This window comes from Scyliorhinus torazame, chromosome 2, assembly GCF_047496885.1.
Source record: "Scyliorhinus torazame isolate Kashiwa2021f chromosome 2, sScyTor2.1, whole genome shotgun sequence".
Lineage (NCBI taxonomy): Eukaryota > Metazoa > Chordata > Chondrichthyes > Carcharhiniformes > Scyliorhinidae > Scyliorhinus > Scyliorhinus torazame.
The window spans coordinates 335,742,211-335,764,268 of record NC_092708.1 but is presented as its reverse complement, the minus strand read 5'-3'; the positions used below and the strand labels follow the sequence as shown (position 1 = coordinate 335,764,268).

Here is a 22,058-nt window from a genome sequence, read left to right as displayed (position 1 = left end):
AGGGGATTATATCGGACTAAAAATATCAAGGGCAGCGATCCTTGGAAGAACTGGAATTTTCCCACACAATAGTTTGTCAATAAATATTTTCCTGCTATCTTCAGTGAGCAAAACAATTTGAAATGTAACAGTGAGTTGGGTAACTATGGCTGCTTAATTAGTTTACTGGTACATGTGAGACAATTTGTAGACATTTAAGAATAAATGTGAAGAACTTGGATCCCAACCATCCCCCACTCCATAGAAGGGATTAAAAACAGAAAGAACAATATATATCTCAGCACCAAACTACAAAGCATTCAATTAAGCACAAGTTTCTGGCCAGTCATTATAAATTGAGATGGGCTTATGAACTCTGAATATTCATTAGATAGAATGAATATAATTTGTAAAGTGTCGCTGTTCATGCCACTGTATTTTATTGTATACGTTTACATAACACTTTTGTTAAGCAGTGTATTACTATCAACTATGAAAAAAAAGTTGTCACTTAGTCATACATAATATAGCCCACTGTTATAATCTTATACATCACAATATTTACATTCAATACTACCCTGTGCTCAGTTAACAGAGCTGCTCATGAGCAAAAGATTAGATATGAAACATGGTAAACAAGCCAAAGATTGTTTTGTTACATGTATAAACTCATCATTTGTTAGGATGTATGCCGAGAATTATTTCAAAAAGAAAAATGTAATTGGAAAAAATAAATCAAAGATTCTTTAATATAGAAATATACTTGAATACTTATTTCAATGAAGTGCTGTAGTGTTTTGCACCAAAATGTGGTAAAAGTTATTGCATCATTTCCATAATAAACACAGAAGTTAATCGATGACAATATCCTCTGCTCATTTTCACATTCGCTGTTCCATTAGTCACATACACTTCACTTACCTCAAACGACTCAGACAGTGCACCTCACCGTACTAAAACCCTTGTTTCATCTCAACTGCAGCATTGTCACATTACTTAAAATTCTTCTTTCATGTCCAAGCATACATTTCATAATCCTTTAACGGCTCTAATTATCACAAAACCAAATCAAACTCTGCTAGTCCACTCACATGGCCTTTCAACAATCATTATAACTTCCTCCCTGAAACCAATGAAAGTTACATTAAAACACTTCCCTTACCACCATTGCCAGCCAAGCATGCCACATACTAACAATACTGAGGTCATGTGGTTTTCAGATAACACCACTTCCTCTGTGTGTGTGTGTGTGTGTGTGTGTGTGTATATATATATATATATATATGTATGTATGTATGCTTGGTGTGTATGTGTGGTGTGTGCACACGCAGTGTATGTTTGGCATGTTCACACATATTGCATGTGCGCGTCTATGTGGCAGAGTGTGCAGACCCAAGAGTGATATCCAGGTCCAATTGAGTGTGTGGGCCCATGTGCACGTGCAAGTGTGCATGCGTTTGAGTGCACGCACATGTGAAAGTGTGCTTGTGTACACATATGCGTGTTCTTCGGATGTAGCAATGCAACTTTGTTCAGAGAAAAAGCACCATAAACTACTGCATATCCAAATCACAGCACATAAATATCTAGTTCTTTGTCGAGGAGGAGAGCACCTCCATTGTGTAGCATATCGTGTCCGTTCCAGATTCTGATTAGAAGGAGTAAAGAATATTCCTAAGCCAGAGATCGCTGCCGGGGCTTTATTCTAGGATACAACTGTAACAAAACAAAAATAATAGGACATCAAAATGATGATTATAATATTACTTTATTATACTTTCCACACAACTGTTTTCCTTCTTCAGCAGCAGATTAAGAGACAACCTGAGCTATGGGCGACACAATAGTCAGTACTAACACTGCTTTGAATTCAATGACAATTAACATTTATAGGAATATATGTAGCGATGAAGAATCAAATGTCCAAAGGTGGTTTACTGTAGAATATGACGATAAAAATTAGCCCAGAGTAAAGGGAGGAGATATTAGGTGATTAAGAGCTTGATCAAAGACGTACATTTTAAGGAGGGTCTTTTAAAAAAAAAAGAGGTGGCAAGTTTGGAGGTTTAGAGGAGCAATTTCATAACTTGATTCCTCGACAGCCAGGAACAGTGAGGGATGCATAAATCCAGAGCTGGAAGAATGAAGAGTCCTTGGAGAGTTGTAGGCCTGGGTGAGGCAAAGCAGGGATTTGAACATCAGGTTGGAAAATTTGAAAAGGTTGCCTCCATTTTGAGGCTGAGTTGGCTATAATTATTAGTAAATTACCTCTTTCTTCATCTAAATCAATTTTGTGATAATTACTAGCAAACAAAGGGGCTAAATACATTCAAGTACATTAATGAACTCCCTCCATTTCATAGTAGTGTTCTGATAGTAGAAAGATTGATCCATGCCATAGGAGACTGCTATTCGGCTCACTGTGCTAGTGCCAGCCAGAAAAGTGCTATCTGTTTTAATCCTACCTTCCAGCTTTCGTTCCATGCCTCAAGGGCATTTGGAATTGACTTAATGCACTAGCTAGTGCAGCTCTGGGCTATGGAGGCCACTGTAAAAGGGTTGACAATATTTGCCCTCAAGGTGAGAGGGCAAGGAGAGTGAACACGTGTGGTTAAACAGTCAATATAAATGCTCTTGAAAAAAGGTGAAAATTCTTATACAGAAATTTACAGAATTTTCATTCATTTTTTTCCATGCCAATTATTTTCTTTTGATCAAATTTGGGACTGGTCTCCCTCGAGTCTCTCTGGTTCAGCTACCCACTGGATGATTATTGGCATTAGTAGCAGTCTATACTTTTTTTTTTTAAACATAATATATTCATATAGCTCACAGCTTTAAAGTATAACTTGGTGTCACTAGCCATTAAATCTTCTTGCATTCTCAGATTTTTATTCTTAATACTAAGCGATTTAACTGAAACTGAAATCAGTATTTGTCCAAAACAGCATCAATGACCTTTCTTTTTTAAACTTGTATGGTAATCTCAACTCTAAAGGATCCATAATTCTATGACAAAGGGTGCGAAAGGGTATAATTACAAGTTCTCTGAGCTTTCTTCATTTCATCCTAAGTAGAGCAGCAACTACAGAAAACTATCTGCAGTCCCCAAACAGCACAGCAGTAATCATATCATAAATTATGACGACGGAGCCAAACTTTATGCTACAATCTTTGCGTTTTACACTTGATATGTTTCTAGGTTGCCTTTAACCAGCAGTTTTGAAAAATAAAGGATGATAAGAAGCACTGCAGTTTGTACGCACAAAATCTTCCTTTGTAACATATAGGATATGTAGTAATTGATCTGAACATTTAATAAATACAGTTTGTACTGTAAAAACTAATGATCCACAAGGATCCATAGGACAAAAGACAATAACTGACATGTAAAATTTAATGATGCACCAGTTGTTAATGCAAATATTTAATTTTTTTTCTTCCATTATGTCGCTTGTCCTTTATACTAGCTTCTATTTTCTGTGATTGGTCCCCAAGAAGATTGCTATAACTAACCTGACCTTTTATACTCTTTAGTTAGTCTCTTTAGCTACTGGTTCGTTCAGCTAGCAGAATTGGATTACGAATTATTGGAACCTTGGGCATAGAGAACATTTTGGCCTCTCCCCTAGGCACAAAGCATCACCCCAATCCATTAAAATTTATGTGTCTAGTAAAATACATGAAGCTACAGGCCTGCAGAATATTTATAAACTTGATAAAATAATCAGAATTACAACATATACACACCACAGGAAACTATTCTTAAATGAGAGACGCATACATAAGGGTTTGGACAGAAGTTTCTAATAAGCTGTACTTATAGGAAAAGATAAAGTTACAGAAATTTGGGTTATAGTTACCCCTAGCAGATTGCGAGGGACATAGCCTTCCTTGTCATTCAAACGAGCCCACCACCAGTCTGTTTCATTGTCATCTTTACGCCTCACGACCGTCAGGGGATCTCCTTCATGAAACGATAATTCATCACTGTTCTTGGCCTCATAGTCCCACAAAGCATAAACCACACCTTTGTTCATGACACCCATTTTTTCTTGTACTCCTATTGTGGATTGAAAGTAATTCTCAATTACCTCAGAAACTGACAAACATGTTGCTGGTCATTGAACAAAATGTACACTTTAGAGCTATGCTTAGAAGATCAAACGCAATTTGTTTTGCCTTCAAAAGTGCACATTTAAACATGTTTAGCTATTGAAATCTTACTGTGGGGATTTCATGACAGTTGCTAATATATGCACCCAGACTTATAAAACAGACCAAGTATCCTCTTAGGTTGGTCACTATCATACATTCCTCTACAGTTAAAGGAAACAACAGCGGTGCTCCTGGATTTCCAGGGGCAAATAGCTCCAGTCTCAAAAGTGATGTTCTGTTTCAGGAATCAAGTCAAATCGTTAGAACAGTATGCTAAAATGACCATTACAACACAATTGAATCTTTGTTGTATGGATGCTGAGGAGATGCTATTAATTTACTCTTTACAATTTTGTATTACATACAAGTGGCAGGACATGTTGAGAGAGCTGCTAATAAAGCATATTGCATCCTAAGTTTTATTAATAGGGTCACTGAGTAAGGAGGTCATGTTGAACTTTAAGATACTAATTAGGCCTCATCTGGAGTATTGCATCCAGTTCTGGGTGCCATACTTGAGGAAGGATGTGAAGGCATTGGAGAGAGTACAGAGGAGATTCACAGGAATGATTCCAGGGATGATTCCAGGGATAAACAGCTACAGCCATGTGAGGAAAAATGTTTCCAATCAGAAGGCAGTTGGAATCTGGAACAAACTTTTTGAGAAGGTGGAGACGACAGATTTGATTGATATATTCAGACGGCAATTGGATGAGACTTCTGGTGGCGGCCATGGAGTAGCAGGTCGCACATTTGGTACCTCCCACTTGTGACAAAACTTTTGGACCTTTTCTCCCGGTTTTTTCGGAATTTTATTGGATAAATCGGTGGAGAGTGAGACAGTGAGGAGAAATTCCCCACCAGTGTATGGAGCATTGGACTAGAAGTGGCCGTGTAAGGAGACATAGTCAAGCAAGGAAGACGCGTGCAGAACCGGCAGTGCAGGAAAACATGGCGGAGGTGCAGGATCCTGGGGTGGTGGCCAAGTGGTCGACAGTACAGCTGGTGAAGTTCTTTGAAGAGAGCTTCGCCAAGCTAAAGAAAGATAAGCTGGACCCGATTAAGGCATCGATTGATCGGGTGGAACAGGCTCAAGAAACCCACGGACGGGCGATTCAGAAGGTGGAGGAAAATGTGTCCGAGCAAGAGGACCATTTAACCGCTTTGGAGCCCGAGGTGGGGCTGATGAAGGACCAACAGAAAAGGTTGCAGGAGAAGTTGGAGGACAGGTCGAGGAGACAGAACCTGAGGATCGTCGACCTCTCGAAGGGCAGTGAGGGATCGGATGCAAGGGCATATGTGGCAAATATGCTGGAAAAGTTGATGGGAGATGGGGCATTTACGCAACCCTTGGAAGTGGACAGAGCGCATAGAGCTCTTGCAAGGAAGCCGCAAGCGAATTAACCGCCGAGGGGATGGTAGTGCGAATGCACTGGTTCCTGGACAAGGAACAGATTTTGCGGTGGGCCAAGCAGGTACAGAGCTGCGAGTGGGAGAACTGGGAGTTGCGCATCTCCCAGGACCTGGTGCAGAACTGGCCAAAAGGCGAGCCAGATTTAATAGGGCAAAATCGGTCCTCTTCAAGAAGGGGGTGAAGTTCAGGATGTTGTATCCAGCGCGTTTTTGGGTCACGTTTGAGGGCCAGGAACTTTATTTTGAATCACCAGACGAAGTTATGAACTTTATCAAGGACAAAAGGCTAGCAGGGGGTTAAGGTCACTGAACCTTGGGGGAGGACATTGTGGTGGCGATTTGGTCAAAATCACTTCTGTGTTCTTTTGAATATTTAGTGCTCTCTGTAACAAGGAGTTATTGTTGTTTCTTGTTCCTTTTTTTTTCTCTTTGGTTGCTTTTGCCCCTTCCTTTTTTCTTTGGTTTTCGTTGTTATAAGATTTTTCAGCAGCTGCTCAGAAATGTAAAGTTAACTCTGTTCCATTGGAAGTTGGGTGGAGGGATTTTTTCTACTGTTTGTTTACTGGGGACTGTGATACCTTGAATATGTGCGGGGGACAATGGGGAGATAGGATGTCTGATGCCATGGGCGGGAGCTCCCAGGCTAGCAAGCTCACGGAAGTGCAGTGGGAAGGGGGAGGGGGGGCGGTCTAGACTGATTACATGGAACGTCAGAGGGCTAAATGATCCAGTTAGGAGGGCTCGCGTGTTCATGCGTCTGAGGGGATTGAAGGAGGACGTGGCAATGTTACAAGAGACACACCTAAAGGTTAAACACCAGACCAGAGTGAGGAAGCAGTGGGTCATCCAGGTATTTCATTCAGGGCTGGATTCTAAGACCAGGGGGGGGTCGCGATCCTGATTAACAAATGGGTGGCATTTGAGACAGGGAGAATCGTGTCAGACGCGGGGGGACAGGTACATTATGGTGAGGGGTTTATGGAGCAGATGGGGGGGGGGGGTGGGGGAAGAGAGAAAATGAGTAGACACATGGAGGTTCGGATGGCCAAGAGTGAAGGAGTTTTCTTTTTTTCCCATGATCACAAGGTATACTCTCGGATTGACTTTTTTTATCATGAGCAGGGCTCTACTGCCGGGGGTGGTTGATACGGAGTACTCAGCAATCGTGGTGTCGGATCATGCCCCACATTGGGTGGATCTATGGGCTAGTATGGAGAGAAGGCAGCGCCCATTATGGAGGTTGGATGTGGGACTATTAGCAGATGGTGCGTGTGTGGGCGGGTGAGCAAGTCCATCCAGAACTATTTGGAAATAAATGATACGGGGGTTGGGGAGATACTCCAGGTGGATAGGAGATATTCGGAAGCCCCGGATGTGGGACTACTGAAGGAGTGGCGGAGGTTACAGGTGCAGTTTAGACTGTTATCTATAGGGAAGGCGGTGGATCAACTGAGGAAGGCAAAGGGAGCGGTGTATAAATATGGGGAAAAGGCCAGTAAAATGTTAGCCCACCAGCTGAGGAAAAGGGAGGTGGGCAGGGAGATAGGGAGAGTAAAGAACAGAGGTGGGAATGCAGCCCTGGACCAGTGGGGGTGAATGAGATGTTTAAGGACTTTTGTAGAAAATTATATGAGTCGGAACCCCCCCCCGGCTGGGGTGGAGGGGATGAGGCAGTTCTTGGGTCAGCTGAGGTTCCTGGAGGAAGAACTGGTGGAAGGGCTGGGAGCCCCAATTGAAATTGAGGAAATAATGGAGGGGCTGGAGGTCATGCAGTCAGGCAATGCCCCGGGGCCGGGCGGCTACCCGGTGGAATTCTACAAGAAGCTCTCGGAGATATTGGGCCTAGTGCTGGTGAGGACATTTAATGAGGCAAGGGACAGGGGAGTCCTTCCCCCAACAATGTTGCAGGCCTCGATCTCATTGATTCTGAAGCGGGAGAAGGACCCTGAGCAATGCGGGTCATACAGGCCGATCTCCCGATTGAATGTGGACGCCAAACTGCTGGCTAAGATATTGGTCACAAGGATTGTGTCCTGGGGGTGATCGGGGAAGACCAGACGTGGTTTGTAAAGGGCAAGCAACTCATGGCCAATGTTAGAAGACTCTTAAACGTTATCATGATGCCCTCAGAGGGGTGTGGGGGGGTGGGGGAGTGGGGGAGGAGATGGAGGTGGCGGCTGCGATGGATGCAGAGAAGGTTTTGATCGGGTGAGTGGAATTATTTGTGGGAGGTGTTAGGGAGGTTTGGGTTTGGTCAGGGCTTCATTGAATGGGTGCAGTTGCTGTACCAGTAGCAAGTGTGCGTACGAATCGGCTGATGTCGTGCTATTTTAAACTGCACCGAGGGGCAAGGCAAGTGTGTCCCCTCTCTCCCGGGGGGGGGGGGGGGGGGGGGGGGGGGGCAATCGGGATGACCTGCTCCTGTACATTTCAGACCCATTAGAGGGGATGTGGGAGATTATGCAGACCTTCGGGGAATTTGGCAGGTTTTCGGGGTATAAATTGAATATGGGGAAAAGCGAGATGTTCACGATCTAGGCAAGGGGTCAGGAGAGGAGACTGGGAGAACTGCCGTTTAGAGTGGTAGGAAGGAGCTTTCGCTTTCTGGGAATCCAGGTGGCACGGGAATGGGAGACATTGCACAAGTTAAATTTGTCCCGGTTTGTAGAACAAATGAAGGAGGACTTTAGGAGATGGGACATGCTCCCGCTGTCACTGTCAGGGAGCGTACAGACCGTGAAAATGACGGTCCTCCCCAGATTTCTGTTTGTCTTTCAGTGTCTCACCATCTTTATCCCGAGGGTCTTTTTTAAACAGGTGAATAAGGTGATTTGGGGCTTTGTGCGGGCAGGTAAAACCCTGCGGGTGAAGGTGGTGGTGTTGGTGCATAGTTGGGGTGGGGGGGGGGGGGGTTTAGTGGCAGAGTCTGGGGGCAGTGGAGGAGATATAGGAGAGTGGAGGGAGCATCTGTCTGGGCCCCGATTTACAACAACCATCGGTTTGTGCTAGGTAGACTGGATGGAGGGTTTCGGAGATGGCAGAGAGTAGGAATTGAGAGGATGGGAGATCTATTTATAGACGGAGCTTCCCTAGCTTGAAGGATTTGGAGGAGAAATTTGAACTGCCAGCAGGGAATGGGTTTAGATATCTGCAGGTACGGGATTTTCTGAAAAGCAGGTTCCAACCTTCCCTCTCCTGCCACCATGGGGGATACAGGACAGGGTAGTTTCCAGAACATGGGGGGGAAGGTATCAGATAGCTACAAAGAACCTATGGAGTCGGAGGAAACTCAGATAGACGAACTAAAGGGTAAGTGGAAAGATGAGCTAGGGGGAGAGATAGAGGCGGGTCTGTGGGCGGATGCCTTAAGCAGGGTTAACACATCCTCATCATGTGCCAGGCTTAGCAATTTAAGGGAGTCTACCAGGCACACATGACGGTGGCCCGGATGAGCAAGTTCTTTGGGGTAGAGGACAGGTGTGCGAGAGGTCCAGCAAATCATGTCCAAATGTTTTGGCATGCCCAAGCTTACTGGGTTTTGGCAGGGTTTTGCTAAGGCTATGCCCATTGTACTTAAAACACAGGTGGTGCCGAATCCAGAGGTGGCGATCTTTGGAGTATCGGAAGAGCCGGGAGCCCAGGGGGAGAAAGAGGCTGATGTTTTGGCCTTTGTCTCCCTGGTAGCCCAGAGTCGGATTCCATTAATATGAAGGAACTCGAAGGTCCCGGGTGTAGAGACCTGGGTTAGTGACATGGCTGCGTTTCTCAGTCTCGAGAAAATAAAGTTCGCCCTAAGAGGGTCATGTTAGGGTTCATCTGGAGGTGACAGCCGTTCGTCGACATTCTCGGAGAAAATTAAAATGTCAGCAGAGGCAGAAATCTAAGGGGGGGGAAAAGTTAGGCTATTGTTTCATTGATTAGGGATGCGAAGAACGAGATAGGGATGGAAATGTTTTATGTACCATGTTTATTTTGCTGTTATTGTTATTATTATAAAAACTACAAATACCCGAATAAAATGGTTTTTTTTTTTTTTTTTAAAAGGCAATTGGATTGCTATCTGAAAAGGAAGAATGTGCAAGGTTTCAAGGATAAGGCAAGGGAATGGATCTAGGTAGGATGCTCTTTCACAGAGCCAATGCAAACTCAATGGGCCAAATTACCTCCTCCTGTACTGTAAATATTCTGTGATAAACCACTCCACAGTGAAAGAAATGTCAGGGTGTCGAGTGTTCAAAAGTATATAATCTAACACTAGTATATGTCCTTCATTGGCAGTTTTCTGATCATACCACACTTGAGACAGAGCACCTAGTGGAGGGAGAGATGTGAATCAATCTAAATACTGGTTACAGTTGAAGAGGCTTAAGTATAGGGTTAAGATAGAACATTTAACTATGACAGGGAAACTTGATAAAGTGGCCAACAGAGAACATTTAGTTTAATTTATTTTGCCGAATTTTTGAAGAGGTGGAACATGAGTACAAGGTTAAACATTTTTATGAAAGAACCACAAAGTTAATAAATACTTGCCATAAAGGAACTGTGAACACTGTACAAAGCCTTCTTCCATCTCCTCACATTTATCTGCTGCTGTTTCAACATCACTGATGGTGGTGGCAAAAATAGCAGCACCAGATTCCACAAGTAGTTTGCAGAGTTGGACACTGTTGCAGGAAGCAGCACAATGTAATGGTGTCCTGAAAAGAAACCAGTACAACTTCAGATAACTTCCAGATTAAAAATCACTCAGATACTTCATGGTAGTTAAGTATATAGTCTTATAACCATGTAAATCATATTTCCATATATAGAATAACAATTCTTACAGGGACAGCTTTTCGAACAGTCCTTAAAATTACAGCTGAGGAGCCGGGTTCGATCTGGCCCCAGATCACTGTCTGCGTGGAGTTTGCACATTCTCCCCATGTTTGCATGGGTCTCAGGCCCACAACCCAAAGATGTGCAGGCTAGGTGGATTGGTCACGCCAAATTGCCCCTTAATTGGAAAAAAGTAATTGGGTACTCTAAATTTATTTTTAAAAAATTACAGCTATAGTTGCCCAGAATACCATGTAGTTATAATGTGGGATGAGTTTGACCCATGCTGCAAATCAACTCGGCTGCAACCATATAGATCAGAAGATTTGAAGGACCATATCAGTTGTGTGCGGATAGGGGGTTGGGTGTGAGTGGCAGGGAAAGAGAAGCACATATAAACCAAGCTATTCATCCCAGGAAAGGCAGTATGAGAATCATTATACATTTTGCTCTTGACACTTGTTGCAGACCCCGTACTTCATTCAGAGGTTTGCAAATTCCTTTTCTTAATAATCAGCTGGCCATGGAAAGGCAAAGATACAGCAGTTATTTTTGGAACTTACCCAATTGAGAACATTTTCAAGCAATATCAAATTTCCTTCCCATTTAACACGAGGATAACCGTATATTTGCATTATTAACACACCCTTGAATTTTGTCTTTAACTCGGATACTGCCAATAAAGTATTCAAGGTATAGCCTGACCATAGAAATGTATAGTTTGAAAACTATCCCCTCTATATTATATTTGTTGATTGCTTCTCTAAATTGATTGAATATGTTTAATATCAAGTTTAAGATTCCCAATCACCTGCAGCTGTGTTAACAAAGTACACATGACATTTATTTTTCTTTCCTATCGACAGTACTTTGAACCAGTTTGCTTTAATCTTCATCTGCCTTTATTCTATGCACATACATAGTTTGTCAAAATAATTGAGCAATGAAAATTCTATTTGAGCATTCAATACAGCAAGGGTAGAGTCAGCTATAATTTTTACCACACTGCTCGATTCTCCAAGGCACAGAGCATCACAGATTCATTTATTTACTGACAATCTATTTCACTTAGTGGAAATGCATTTAATGGAGGGACGAATCATTTTACTTTGTTGCATTTAACTCCAAAAAAAGAAATTAAAATTTCCTACGGATAGAAAATAGACTCCACAACTGTCCTCTGTTGGCACAATATGTACCGAGAACTGTACATGTGAGGTAGAACTATCCTACTTGAAGTTCATAATCAACCATCACATTAAATTGCCATACTTGTAACTAATTTGTTTCACAGTAATTCTACCGTTGATAATTTTTTTTTTTTTTAAAAAGGCTTTTTTTTTAAATGGGGAGAGAGAAGTAGGGGAAGAGAAAAAGGGCAAGAGGGAAAGAAAAAAAGCAGAAAAAAACAAAAAAGATGGAAAGAGAAAAATGGGAGGGCGAGAGAGCAAAATTGGGTTACGAGCACGCAGACTGTGGGGCAAGTGTGCAGACGGGGGTGGGGCAGGGGGGGAAATAAAAAGGGATTGAGGGAAAAAATGCGAAGGAATTTCAGTCCAGGGAGAGCAAGGCTATTGTGGCTGAATTCCACAAATGGAGAGAGAGATGAGGGAGAATGAGATGAGAAAGAAAATGCAGAGAAGGAAAAAGTTCATACAATTTCAAGTCCAGTTTAGATCAACTAATTGGAAACCTTTGCAACAGAAAAATACAATTATAAGGACAGCTTTAAGTTGAATTAAGGACAGATTTCATCAGCTTGGTCTAAAAACATAATGACCCCATTTCAACCAATATTCATATCAACATGAACATCTCAAGCTTACCATCCATCACTGTCTGCTGCATTTGCATTTACACCAAAATCAACAAGGAACTTCACAATGTGATGGTGACCAGCACACACTGCATTGTGTAATGGTGTTATCCCTTCGTCATTAGGTCTACTGGGATCATTAACCTGGCCAAAACAAAAAGAGCGAACATACTAAGTAACTGTTTAAACATTACTTTCTATTGTGTAGGAATTTCAAATGCAGCACGTAACAATTTACAATTCAAAATGATATAGAAACGTTACCTCATAAATTATGCGCTGCACAAGATCGAATTCTCCTTCTAAAGCAGCATCTAGAAGTAAAGCTAGAGGGTCGAATTTTACCCTCATCCCACAACCTGTCCTTTCTGAATCAGGCTTTTTTAAATTTGTACGCTTAATCTGAGGAAATAGTGATTTAAAAGTAAATTCAACAATTAGCAGAACAGAAACAGATTTTCCCATGACTAATAACTGCTTTCTGCAAGAAAAGGGGTGCACAGATGACTTACAAAGCTGCAAACCAATTACATACAGTGGATTGGTCTCAAAAATGAAAACCATAATAGAAATATTACTGTACCATTTAAGGTTGTACATTTTAGGTGTGAGTATCTCCAGATTTATGCAGAGGAAGAACAAAGCCTAGGTTTATTGCACCTGATAGTATAGTTTAAGAGACTACTCGCCATTTAAAAAGAAACTTACTTTAGGTAAAGCGATCACTTGAATAAACTTATCCATTTTTAATCTAATTTCAAAATTCAACATAAAATGGCACAGTAGGATATAAATTATTGCCCATTCATAGTAATGGGCTGCAAATATCAATACACAAGAGTTGCTTGAATTTAAAGCGACAAGCCCTTTTGTGATGCTGAATCTAAACTCAACAGACAAATTCCCTGAGGTTTTTGGAATTTTAACCAACTTTGCTTGATAGATACTCACACCTCTAATCTTCCATTCACAAAAGGTCAAAGCACCCACAGTGCCAAGAAACAAATGGCTATTCAATGCAACTCTCGTTGAATAAGGGACCTGAACGGGGAATGCTTGGCCGAGGCTGTATATAGCCCTGTTTTGTACAGTGGGGAACTCTGCTCGCCGGGTCTCCCAATTTGCAACGAGAGATTGGGGCACCATTTTTAAAAAACGATCCCCGACCTCGCCCCCAGCCCAAATGCAATGTGGGAGGGTCCTTGGCCCCACCCAACACTCACGCTGAGCAACCCTGCCCACACATCGCAACGTCTCGCGGGATTGCATCGAATCTCACAAGGCGTCGTGAGCGGGGTACATCTCAGGAGCGGGGTTTCCCGGTTTTCAACAACCATGCTGCGGCTAGCTGCTTTTCCTGCGCAGCGTGGCCTTTGGATCGCAGCCCAAGTCTATGCTTTTCCATCTTTGCCAATCGCTGCACCATAAATCTCTTTTCACAACTAGTGTATTATCCCAGATATCATACTGGTGAATCTAAGCTTTATGTTCCTCATGACTTCATTTTTCTTTCAACGACCTGCCTAAAACCAAGTACCCCAATTATGCGGTACCAAATTAATCTTCATTTATACAATGGGTTTTATACCTAGGACATTCAAAAAGTGTTCAAAGCCAATGCAATATCGTTGAAATATCACTGCTGTAATATGGGTGTGGCCAAATTGTTACCTCTGCTTTTATTTATGGAATTGGAATTATTTATGGAATTATTCATGGAATTGTGTCTATGGAACTTTAATGACCATTATGCTGCTCTTTAATGTTTTTCCATTGTGTATATACATTCAATCGCTGCTTTTTTTCTGAAAACTTGACAGCAATAAATATATATAGGAGGAACAGAAAAATTAGGAAGGAGACATGTTGGCAAGAAGGAACACATGGCATAGAGGGGGATAATGTAGACATGGAGGGGTATAAACATTGCCCAAATAGTTGGATTGGCAAGATAAAAAAAAGAAATTGCATCATTGGTAGGCATAAATTGTCGGAATAAAGTCACTGTAATCAGCCACGAATCGGAGTCGAGTAGGAAATTCTGTTCCGATTGATTTTAATTATTAATTTATTTATTAGGCCATAAGAGTAAATAGAGAAAAGGGAATGAAAATCGCTGAAAAAAGATGTTGCTACAGGCTTCGATTTCACTCATTCTCAAACGGGAGAAAGATTCGCTACAATGTGGGTCCTATAGACCGATATCGCTCTTCAACGTGGAGGCCAAATTGCTGGCCAAGATTTTGGCCGCTCGAATTGAGGACTGTGCCCCAGGGGTGATATGGGAGGATCAGACAGGCTTCATTAAGGGCAGGCAACTGAACTCCAATTGTCGGAGGCTCCTAAACATTATGATGCCCTCAGAAGGAGGGGAGGCAGAAGTAGTGGCTGCGATGGATGCAGAGAAAGCCTTTGACCGGGTGGAATGGGAGTACCTGTGGGAAACGCTAAGAAGGTTTGGCTTTGGTGAGGGATTCATAGAGTGGGTCCAACTACTTTATCAGGCCCCCGTAGCAAGTGTATGCACGAACAGGGTGAGGTCGGAATACTTTAAGCTCCATCGAGGGATGAGGCAGGGGTGCCCCCTCTCCCCGTTATTACTCACCCTTGCAATAGAGCCGTTGGCCATAGCGCTGTGGGCTTCAAAGAACTGGCAGTGGTTGGTTTTGGGAGGGGGGGGAAAAAAATAGAGCATTGGGTCTCGCTCTATGCGGATGATCTGCTCCTGTATATTTGGGACCCACTAGAGACGATGGGGGAGGTCACACAGATTTTGAGGGACTTCGGCAATTTTTCGGGGTACAAATTAAACGAGACGAAAAGCGAGATGTTCGTGATCCAAGCTAAAGGGCAGGAGAAGAGACTGGGAGAGCTTCCGCTTAAGCTGGTGGAGAAGAGCTTTTGGGACCGAGGTATACAGGTGGCTCGGAACTGGGATGCCCTCCACAAGCTTAACTTATCCTGGCTGGTAGAGCAGATGGAGGGGGGCTTTAAAAGGTGGGACATGCTCCCGCTTTCTCTAACGGATAAGATGACGGTCCTCTCCAGATTTTTGTTTGTCTTCCAGTGCCTTCCCAGCTTCATCCCGAAGTCCTTCTTTAAGCGGGTGAACAAGATCATCTCAGGATTTGTATGGGCAAATAAGACCCCGCGAGTAAAGGGACTATATCTAGAGCGCAGTCGGGGGGGGCTGCTGAATCTTTACTGCTACTATTGGGCGGCTAATGTAGCTATGATTAGGAAATGGGTATTGGGGGAGGGGTCGATGTGGGAGCGGTTCGATGCGACCTCATGCAAAGGCACCAGCTTAGGGGCACTTATAACGGCACCTCTGCTGTTCTCGCCGGCGCACTACTCCTCAAGTCTGGTGGTGGCGGCGGCATTAAGGTTCTGGGGTCAGTGGAGAAGAGACAGGGGGGGTGGATGTATCCTTGAGTTTGGACCCCGATATGCAACAATCACAGATTTGTCCTGGGCAAGGTAGACGGAGGGTTTCAAAGTTGGCATAGGGCAGGTATTAAAAGGATGGGGGACCTGTTCATAGACGTGACTTTTCCCAGCTTGAAAGCACGGGAGGAGAAATTCAATTTGCCCCCTGGGAATGCCTTCAGATACCTTCAGGTACGCGCCTTTCTTAAAAACAGGTGGTGACATTTCCGTTGCTACCCCCACGCAGGATACAAGATAGGGTGGTCTCCGGCACCTGGGTAGGGGAAGGTGTTGGGCATCTACCAAGAACTACAGGAGGCGGAGGAAGCCCCAGTGGGGGAACTTAAGGATAAGTGGGAGGAGGAGTTAGGCGGGGAGCTGGATGCGGGCCTGTGGGCAGATGCCCTAAACAGGGTTAATTCCTCTTCATCATGTGCCAGGCTTAGCTTAATCCAGTTTAAGGTGGTCCACCGGGCACACATGACGGCAACGAGAATGAGCAAGTTCTTTGGGGTTGAGGATAGATGTGCGAGGAGTCCAGCAAACCATGTCCATATGTTCTGGGCATGCCCGGCTCTTAAAGGATTCTGGCAGGGATTCGCTAAGGCAATGTCCAAGATCCTAGACACACGGATGGTGCAGTCCAGAGATAGCGATCTTTGGTGTGTCAGACAATCCGGGAGTTCAGGAAGCGAAAGAGGCCAACGTATTGGTCTTTGCCTCCCTGGTAGCCCGGAGACGGATCCTTTTAACGTGGAGGGACTCGAAACCCCCGAGTGTGAAGACCTGGATTGGTGACATGGCTGGGTTTCTCAGTCTTGAGAAAATAAAGTTTGCCTTGAGAGGGTCCATGATGGGGTTCTCTCGGAGGTGGCAGCCGTTCCTCGTCTTTCTAGGAGAGCACTAAAATGTCAGCAGCAGCAACCCCGGGGGGGATTGGGGGGGGGGGATGAATGTTACGTATTCTTGTTCTTTTTTCTGTATATAATGTCAATGTTTACCTTGTTTTGTTAAATGTTGTTAATGGTTATGCAAAAATTATGTTTTGATAAAAATCTGAATAAAAATAATTTTCTTAAAAAGAAAAAAGATGTTGCTGAAGCTCCCGCCTTGCATTCATCAGGATAAACACAAGAATGCACCAATCGTGAGTGCTCTAGTAGCTACAGTATTAAACAATTAAGATAATAACGTGGTTCATTTACACTTGCTAGAAGCAACATACATTCATATGTGGGGACCTGTTCTCTGGAGAGCACTATGCTCATGCCTTGTGCCCTTTTTTAAATTACCCAGGAGCTTGGATTTGTTTATTGTCACGTGTACCGAGGTACAGTGAAAAGTATTTTTCTGCATGCAGCTCAAACAGATCATTTTGTACATGAAAGGAAAATAGGGCAACACAAGGTATACAATGTAAATACATAGACAACGGCATCGGGTGAAGCATACAGGTGTGTAGTATTAATCAGATCAGTCGATGAGAGGATCGTTTGGGAATCTGGTAATAGCAAGGAAGAAGCTGTTTTTGAATCTGTTTGTGCGTATTCTCAGACTTTTGTATCTCCTGCCCAATGGAAGAAGTTGGAAGAGTAAGCCAGTGTGATTATGCTGCCCGCTTTCCCAAGGCAGCGGGAGGTGCAGATAGAGTCAATGGATGGGAGGCAGGTTCGTGTGATGGACTGGGCGGTGTTCACAATTCCTGAAGTTTCTTGTGCTCCTGGGCCGAGCAGTTGCCATATCAGGCTGTGATGCAGCCAGATAGGATGCTTTCTATGGTGCACCTGTTGGGAAGCAATGTTGGTTTCTCCATGGCAATGCCTTACCCAGAGTTAACTTGCCAACTCTTTTTTGGCATTCTTGCATTTGCCCTAATGGTTTTTATAAAAAAAAAAAAAATTTGTTCATACAATGAGGGCATCGTTGGCTCAGCCAGCATTTGTTGCCAATCCATAACTGCCCTTCAATTGAGTGGCTAACTGGGCCATTTCAGAAGGCAATTAAGAGTCAACCACATTTCTGTGGATCTGGAATCACATATAGGCAGACCAGGTAAGAATGGCAGGTTTCCTTCCTTAAAAGACATTAGTGAACCAGATGGGGTTTATATTTTTTAAAACGACAATTTACAATTTACACTCCACCATACCCAGTAACTCTCCCATCATTTATGGCACCATCCCATGCAATCGCAGAAGGTGTAACACCTGCCCCTTTACCTCTTCCATGCTTAACATCCCAGGCCTAAAACACTCATTCCAGGTTAAGCAGTGTTTCACTTGTATCTCTCCCAATTTGGTCTACTGTATTCGCTGCTCCCAATGTGGTCTCCTCTATATTGGATTGACCAAATGCAGACTGGGTGATCGCTTTGCTGAGCATCTTCGGTCTGTGCGCATTCAGGACCCTGACCGGAAGGTTGCTTGCCATTTTAACAAAAGACCCTGCTCCCATGTCCACATGTCTGTTCTTGGCCTGCTGCAATGTTCCAGTGAAGCTCAACGCAAACTGGAGGAACAACATCTCATCTTCCCGGTTAGGTACGCTACAGCCTTCCGGTCTCAACATTCGAATTCAACAACTTCAGATGATCAGCTCTACCCCACCTTGACGCATTTGTTTTCATCCCATTTCATTTTAACTGTCTTTTACCATTTCTTTCTTTCTTAATATATATTAAATCCCTCCCCCCCCCCCCCCAATCTTATCCACCTTTCCTCAACCTTTCTCCTCTTTGCTTCCCCCTTCCCCTCCCCCACATCTACAGTTCATCCTCTGATGTTAGTTTCTCTGCTGTTTGACCTTTCACATCTTTTGTTCTCCCTGGGGACTGTCATTAGCACTCTTTCCCCTTGGTTTCTGTGGCCATTAGCACCCGGTTTCCCTGGGTTTCTGTGGCTATAACTCATCTTTCATTCTCATTCCACAGTATAAATATTTCCCACATTCTCTGCCTGTTAGCTTTGACAAAGAGTCATCGGACTCGAAACATTAGCTCTTTTCTCTCCCTACAAATGCTGCCAGACCTGCTGAGATTTTCCAGCATTTTCTCTTTAATTTCAGATTCCAGCATCCGCAGTAATTTGCTTTTAATTTACAATGGTTTCATGGTCATCATTAGACTCTTAATTCAAAATTTGCATTGAATTCAAATTTCACCATCTGTTCTGGTGGGATTCGAACCCTGGTCCTCAGGACATTGATGGACGTATCTTAGGATCATGAGGCGAGGTAAATATGAAATTGCTAGGACCCTAAATATAATTTTTCAGTAGTCTATTGTGCGTGAATGGAGGGTGACCAATGTAGTGCCCATTTTTAAAATGGGAGACAGAACCAGTCTGGATAATTACAGTCAGAGATCGAGAAATAATTAATTTGCATTATATAGTCAATTTCATGACATTGCAAAGTATTCATAGCCAACAGTATAACATCTGTGAAAGAGAAATATTTGTAAGTAATTTCATCTCTATTTACATAACGAGAAACCAGACGTAGCCAGCATGGATTTCTCAAGGTACAACTGTGCTTAACAAGCCTCATCATTTCCTCGAGATATCTAATCTATTACTGCCTCAAAGAATTTGAAGTGGATATAGTAAACATGGATGTTAGGAAAACCTTTCAAAGGGTGCCACACAGGAGATTACAAGAGAAGAGTAAAAGTAGAATTAAGGAACTGGATTAAAAATTAGTTGGAATGCAGGAGAGGGAGAGAGTTGGAGTGAAGCATAGTTTTTCAGGATAGTTGGAAATGAGTGCTGTCCCATAAATTCACTTCAATTCATTGTGTATACCAATAATTTGGGTCCTTGATCAATATTATGATCCCCGTTTCAGTCCAAACCATCCACATACATGGAAAACAGTCACACAGATGGAACATTCTACTTTAGACACAAATCTCAGTATAATGTTCTTTAACTGCAATGATCAAAATTTATAATGTTTTGGACAAAACCTGTGAAAATGATATGCACATATCACATGATGTAATGCAAAGTTAAGCCTTGCTCTATCCTCTCCGAAACACAGAATAGCTCTCTGCTACATCAATTCTATTTCCCATATCAGGCACACATGCAAGCTAAAAGAAATTCCCAATTGTCTTGTTACCGATTCAGAAGAAACAATCCAAACTAATTTCACAAACTGGATTTCTCGCCAACAATAAAGTTGTATCCATCATCCTATGTTGGATTTAAAACCAGTTGTACAGTATCCTAATTCATTATGCTATTCAGTCCCAGCAAATACAGCTTTACAAAAAAACGCAATGATTCGACTGATATTATTCAGCTTATAGTTTATACTAGGTACAACACAACTTACAGGAGGGGGCAGTGGCACAGCAGGTGGTGGAGGAACGTCTTCCTCTGGTGACATGACCTCTGGCTTAGGACTTGGTAGCTGCTCTGTTTGAACAACAGCAGGATTATTGTTATTGTCCTCTATTGTAGCAGAGATCTCATTGTCATCTGTCTGAATCAATTCAGAATGTGGAGAAGGCAGCTGGTTATCATTGGCATCCGATGATGGTTGAACTTCAGGTAGAGTTGGTGGTTCAGGCTGCACAGAACCAGATTCCACTAGGCTGGTGTTACCATTATCAACATCTGCTAAAGCGCCAACGTAGTCCTGCTGGTTACTGGGGAGATAAAATGGCATGTTATCCATACCCCCAGCAAGTGTATTAAAACGCTGATAGAGTAACTTCTGTATATTTGGTCCACTTGGGCCTTCTGGCTCAGTTATAGAGCTCCGTTTCTTCAGGGGCCTTGGTGCATGCGCCAGTTTCTTCCTTAGAGCTTCAAGATCAGCATCACTTTGATAACGTAATGGCGAGTGCACAATAGGCAATAATTTTGTTGGACTCAGAGGACGTGGGATGTTTTCAACATTTGAGTTTGCTGGTGGCAAGTTCTCATGTTCAAGATCTTTTTCAGTACTAGTTTGGTTTTCATCACTGGTCGGAGGATGGGAACTTTGGAAAGGCTGATTATGAGCAAACGGTAAAGGTGATGGGGAAGCAGAACCAGATCCAGATGGCAATACTGGCTTTCCATACACTAGAAAAGGGAAAAAGAAAATCAAAAGTAATAATTATACTTTACTATACCAAATACCAAAAGTCCCACCATTCATGACTTTCCCTTTCACAAATTTGCTGCTTTGTGCAAAAGACTTGGTTCACCAGATCTCTCATTGCAGGCCCAAATGCTCACTTGCCCGCCGTTTTAAATGGTAAACAATAGAAGCCAACTTAAATGACCAAAAAAACACCCAAGTGAAGTTTTATAAAAAACTGTAGATATCCATGATGCATTTCCTGCAGTAGATAGTGCACATTGCGCATCCGTCATATGCTGTTGCTGCTTGCACATGAGTGTTCGCTGTTGTTGCGATTTAATTCCTGGTCATAGTCCATCTCCACTCTGAAAAGAAGTACTGTAAATGTAGCAAATTTTAAACCGTTCTTGTTTTGTTTTATTAAACAATTTCTCCAATACCCGTCTCTAAATCTGTTAACAGCATAGTTTTGATTGCCTTCAATCCTTTGTGTGTCAAAATTTGAGATAGCTGGAACCTAATTAACTCCCATTGTAAAGTATGTACGTAGTTTGCAATCTCGCCATTTGAGAGTTTTCGCAGGAACGTAACCCATGCAAACAGCGGGAGTTGACTGCATAATATTTATACTTAATTATATCTATATATGGGTAATATATAATAATTATACACCATAGACACAATATTATAAAAGCTATCAAATTATTAATGGCTTTGATCAAACATTTAAAGTTAAACTACTTACTTGCTTTAACAGTATGAGTTTTGTTTAGGGTGTTATATGCAGCCTGTTGATAGTTCTTTGGTGGAGTAGCTTGTTGAAGATACATGGAATAAATCGAACTGGAATTCACGGTTTGAGGCCCTTTGCGTGGAGACTGAGGTCTAGAACCTTTATCAGTCAAGAATGGCCTTACCGCCACAGCTAGTGGTGGATCAGGTCTGTTATCTCCAGCAGGGAACAATGGGGAACCAGCTGGCTGATAAGTAGGGCTTGGAGGCACAGTAATTCTCTGCTGAATTTGTTGCGAGGCACTAGCTTGAAATGTACTTGCAGGTTGTGAAGGCTGGATAGGTCTTTGCCAGCTTGCTGAGGTTATGTTGGAAACTGAACCCATACTAGGCCGAGGCAGAGTGCTATCTTTAATTCTTTCCAGTGAATTGGTAGAACCAATGGTCATGAGAGAAGATTTTGAGTGAGATCCATAAGACTGAGGCAGCTGCTTTACTGCACTTGACACTGATGGTGGTATTTTTCCTGTTTCAATACCCTAAATTAAAGAAGATATTGTTAAAACTAGTCAGAAGCAGACCTTAATCTCCAAAACAAAGCTTTACTTAACCAATTTATGACTAATAGACAGTTTTG

General features: G+C 42.7%; 1 protein-coding gene across 9 annotated transcripts in view; it reads right to left on the bottom strand.

The window, feature by feature from the left end:
• Positions 1–382: 382 nt before the first annotated feature.
• ppp1r13bb (protein phosphatase 1, regulatory subunit 13Bb) overlaps positions 383–22,058 on the bottom strand; it is a 168,508-nt gene continuing 146,832 nt past the window's right edge. For all 9 annotated transcript variants that reach the window (XM_072489982.1, XM_072489973.1, XM_072489988.1 and 6 more), the window contains 7 exons: positions 21,435–21,960; positions 19,952–20,688; positions 12,452–12,589; positions 12,198–12,331; positions 10,084–10,250; positions 3,843–4,042; positions 383–1,695 (listed from right to left, as the gene is read on the bottom strand). In XM_072489982.1, the coding sequence (XP_072346083.1) occupies positions 1,654–1,695; positions 3,843–4,042; positions 10,084–10,250; positions 12,198–12,331; positions 12,452–12,589; positions 19,952–20,688; positions 21,435–21,960 (1,944 nt within the window). In that variant the 3' untranslated portion in view covers positions 383–1,653. The remainder of the gene's footprint in view (positions 1,696–3,842; positions 4,043–10,083; positions 10,251–12,197; positions 12,332–12,451; positions 12,590–19,951; positions 20,689–21,434; positions 21,961–22,058) is intronic.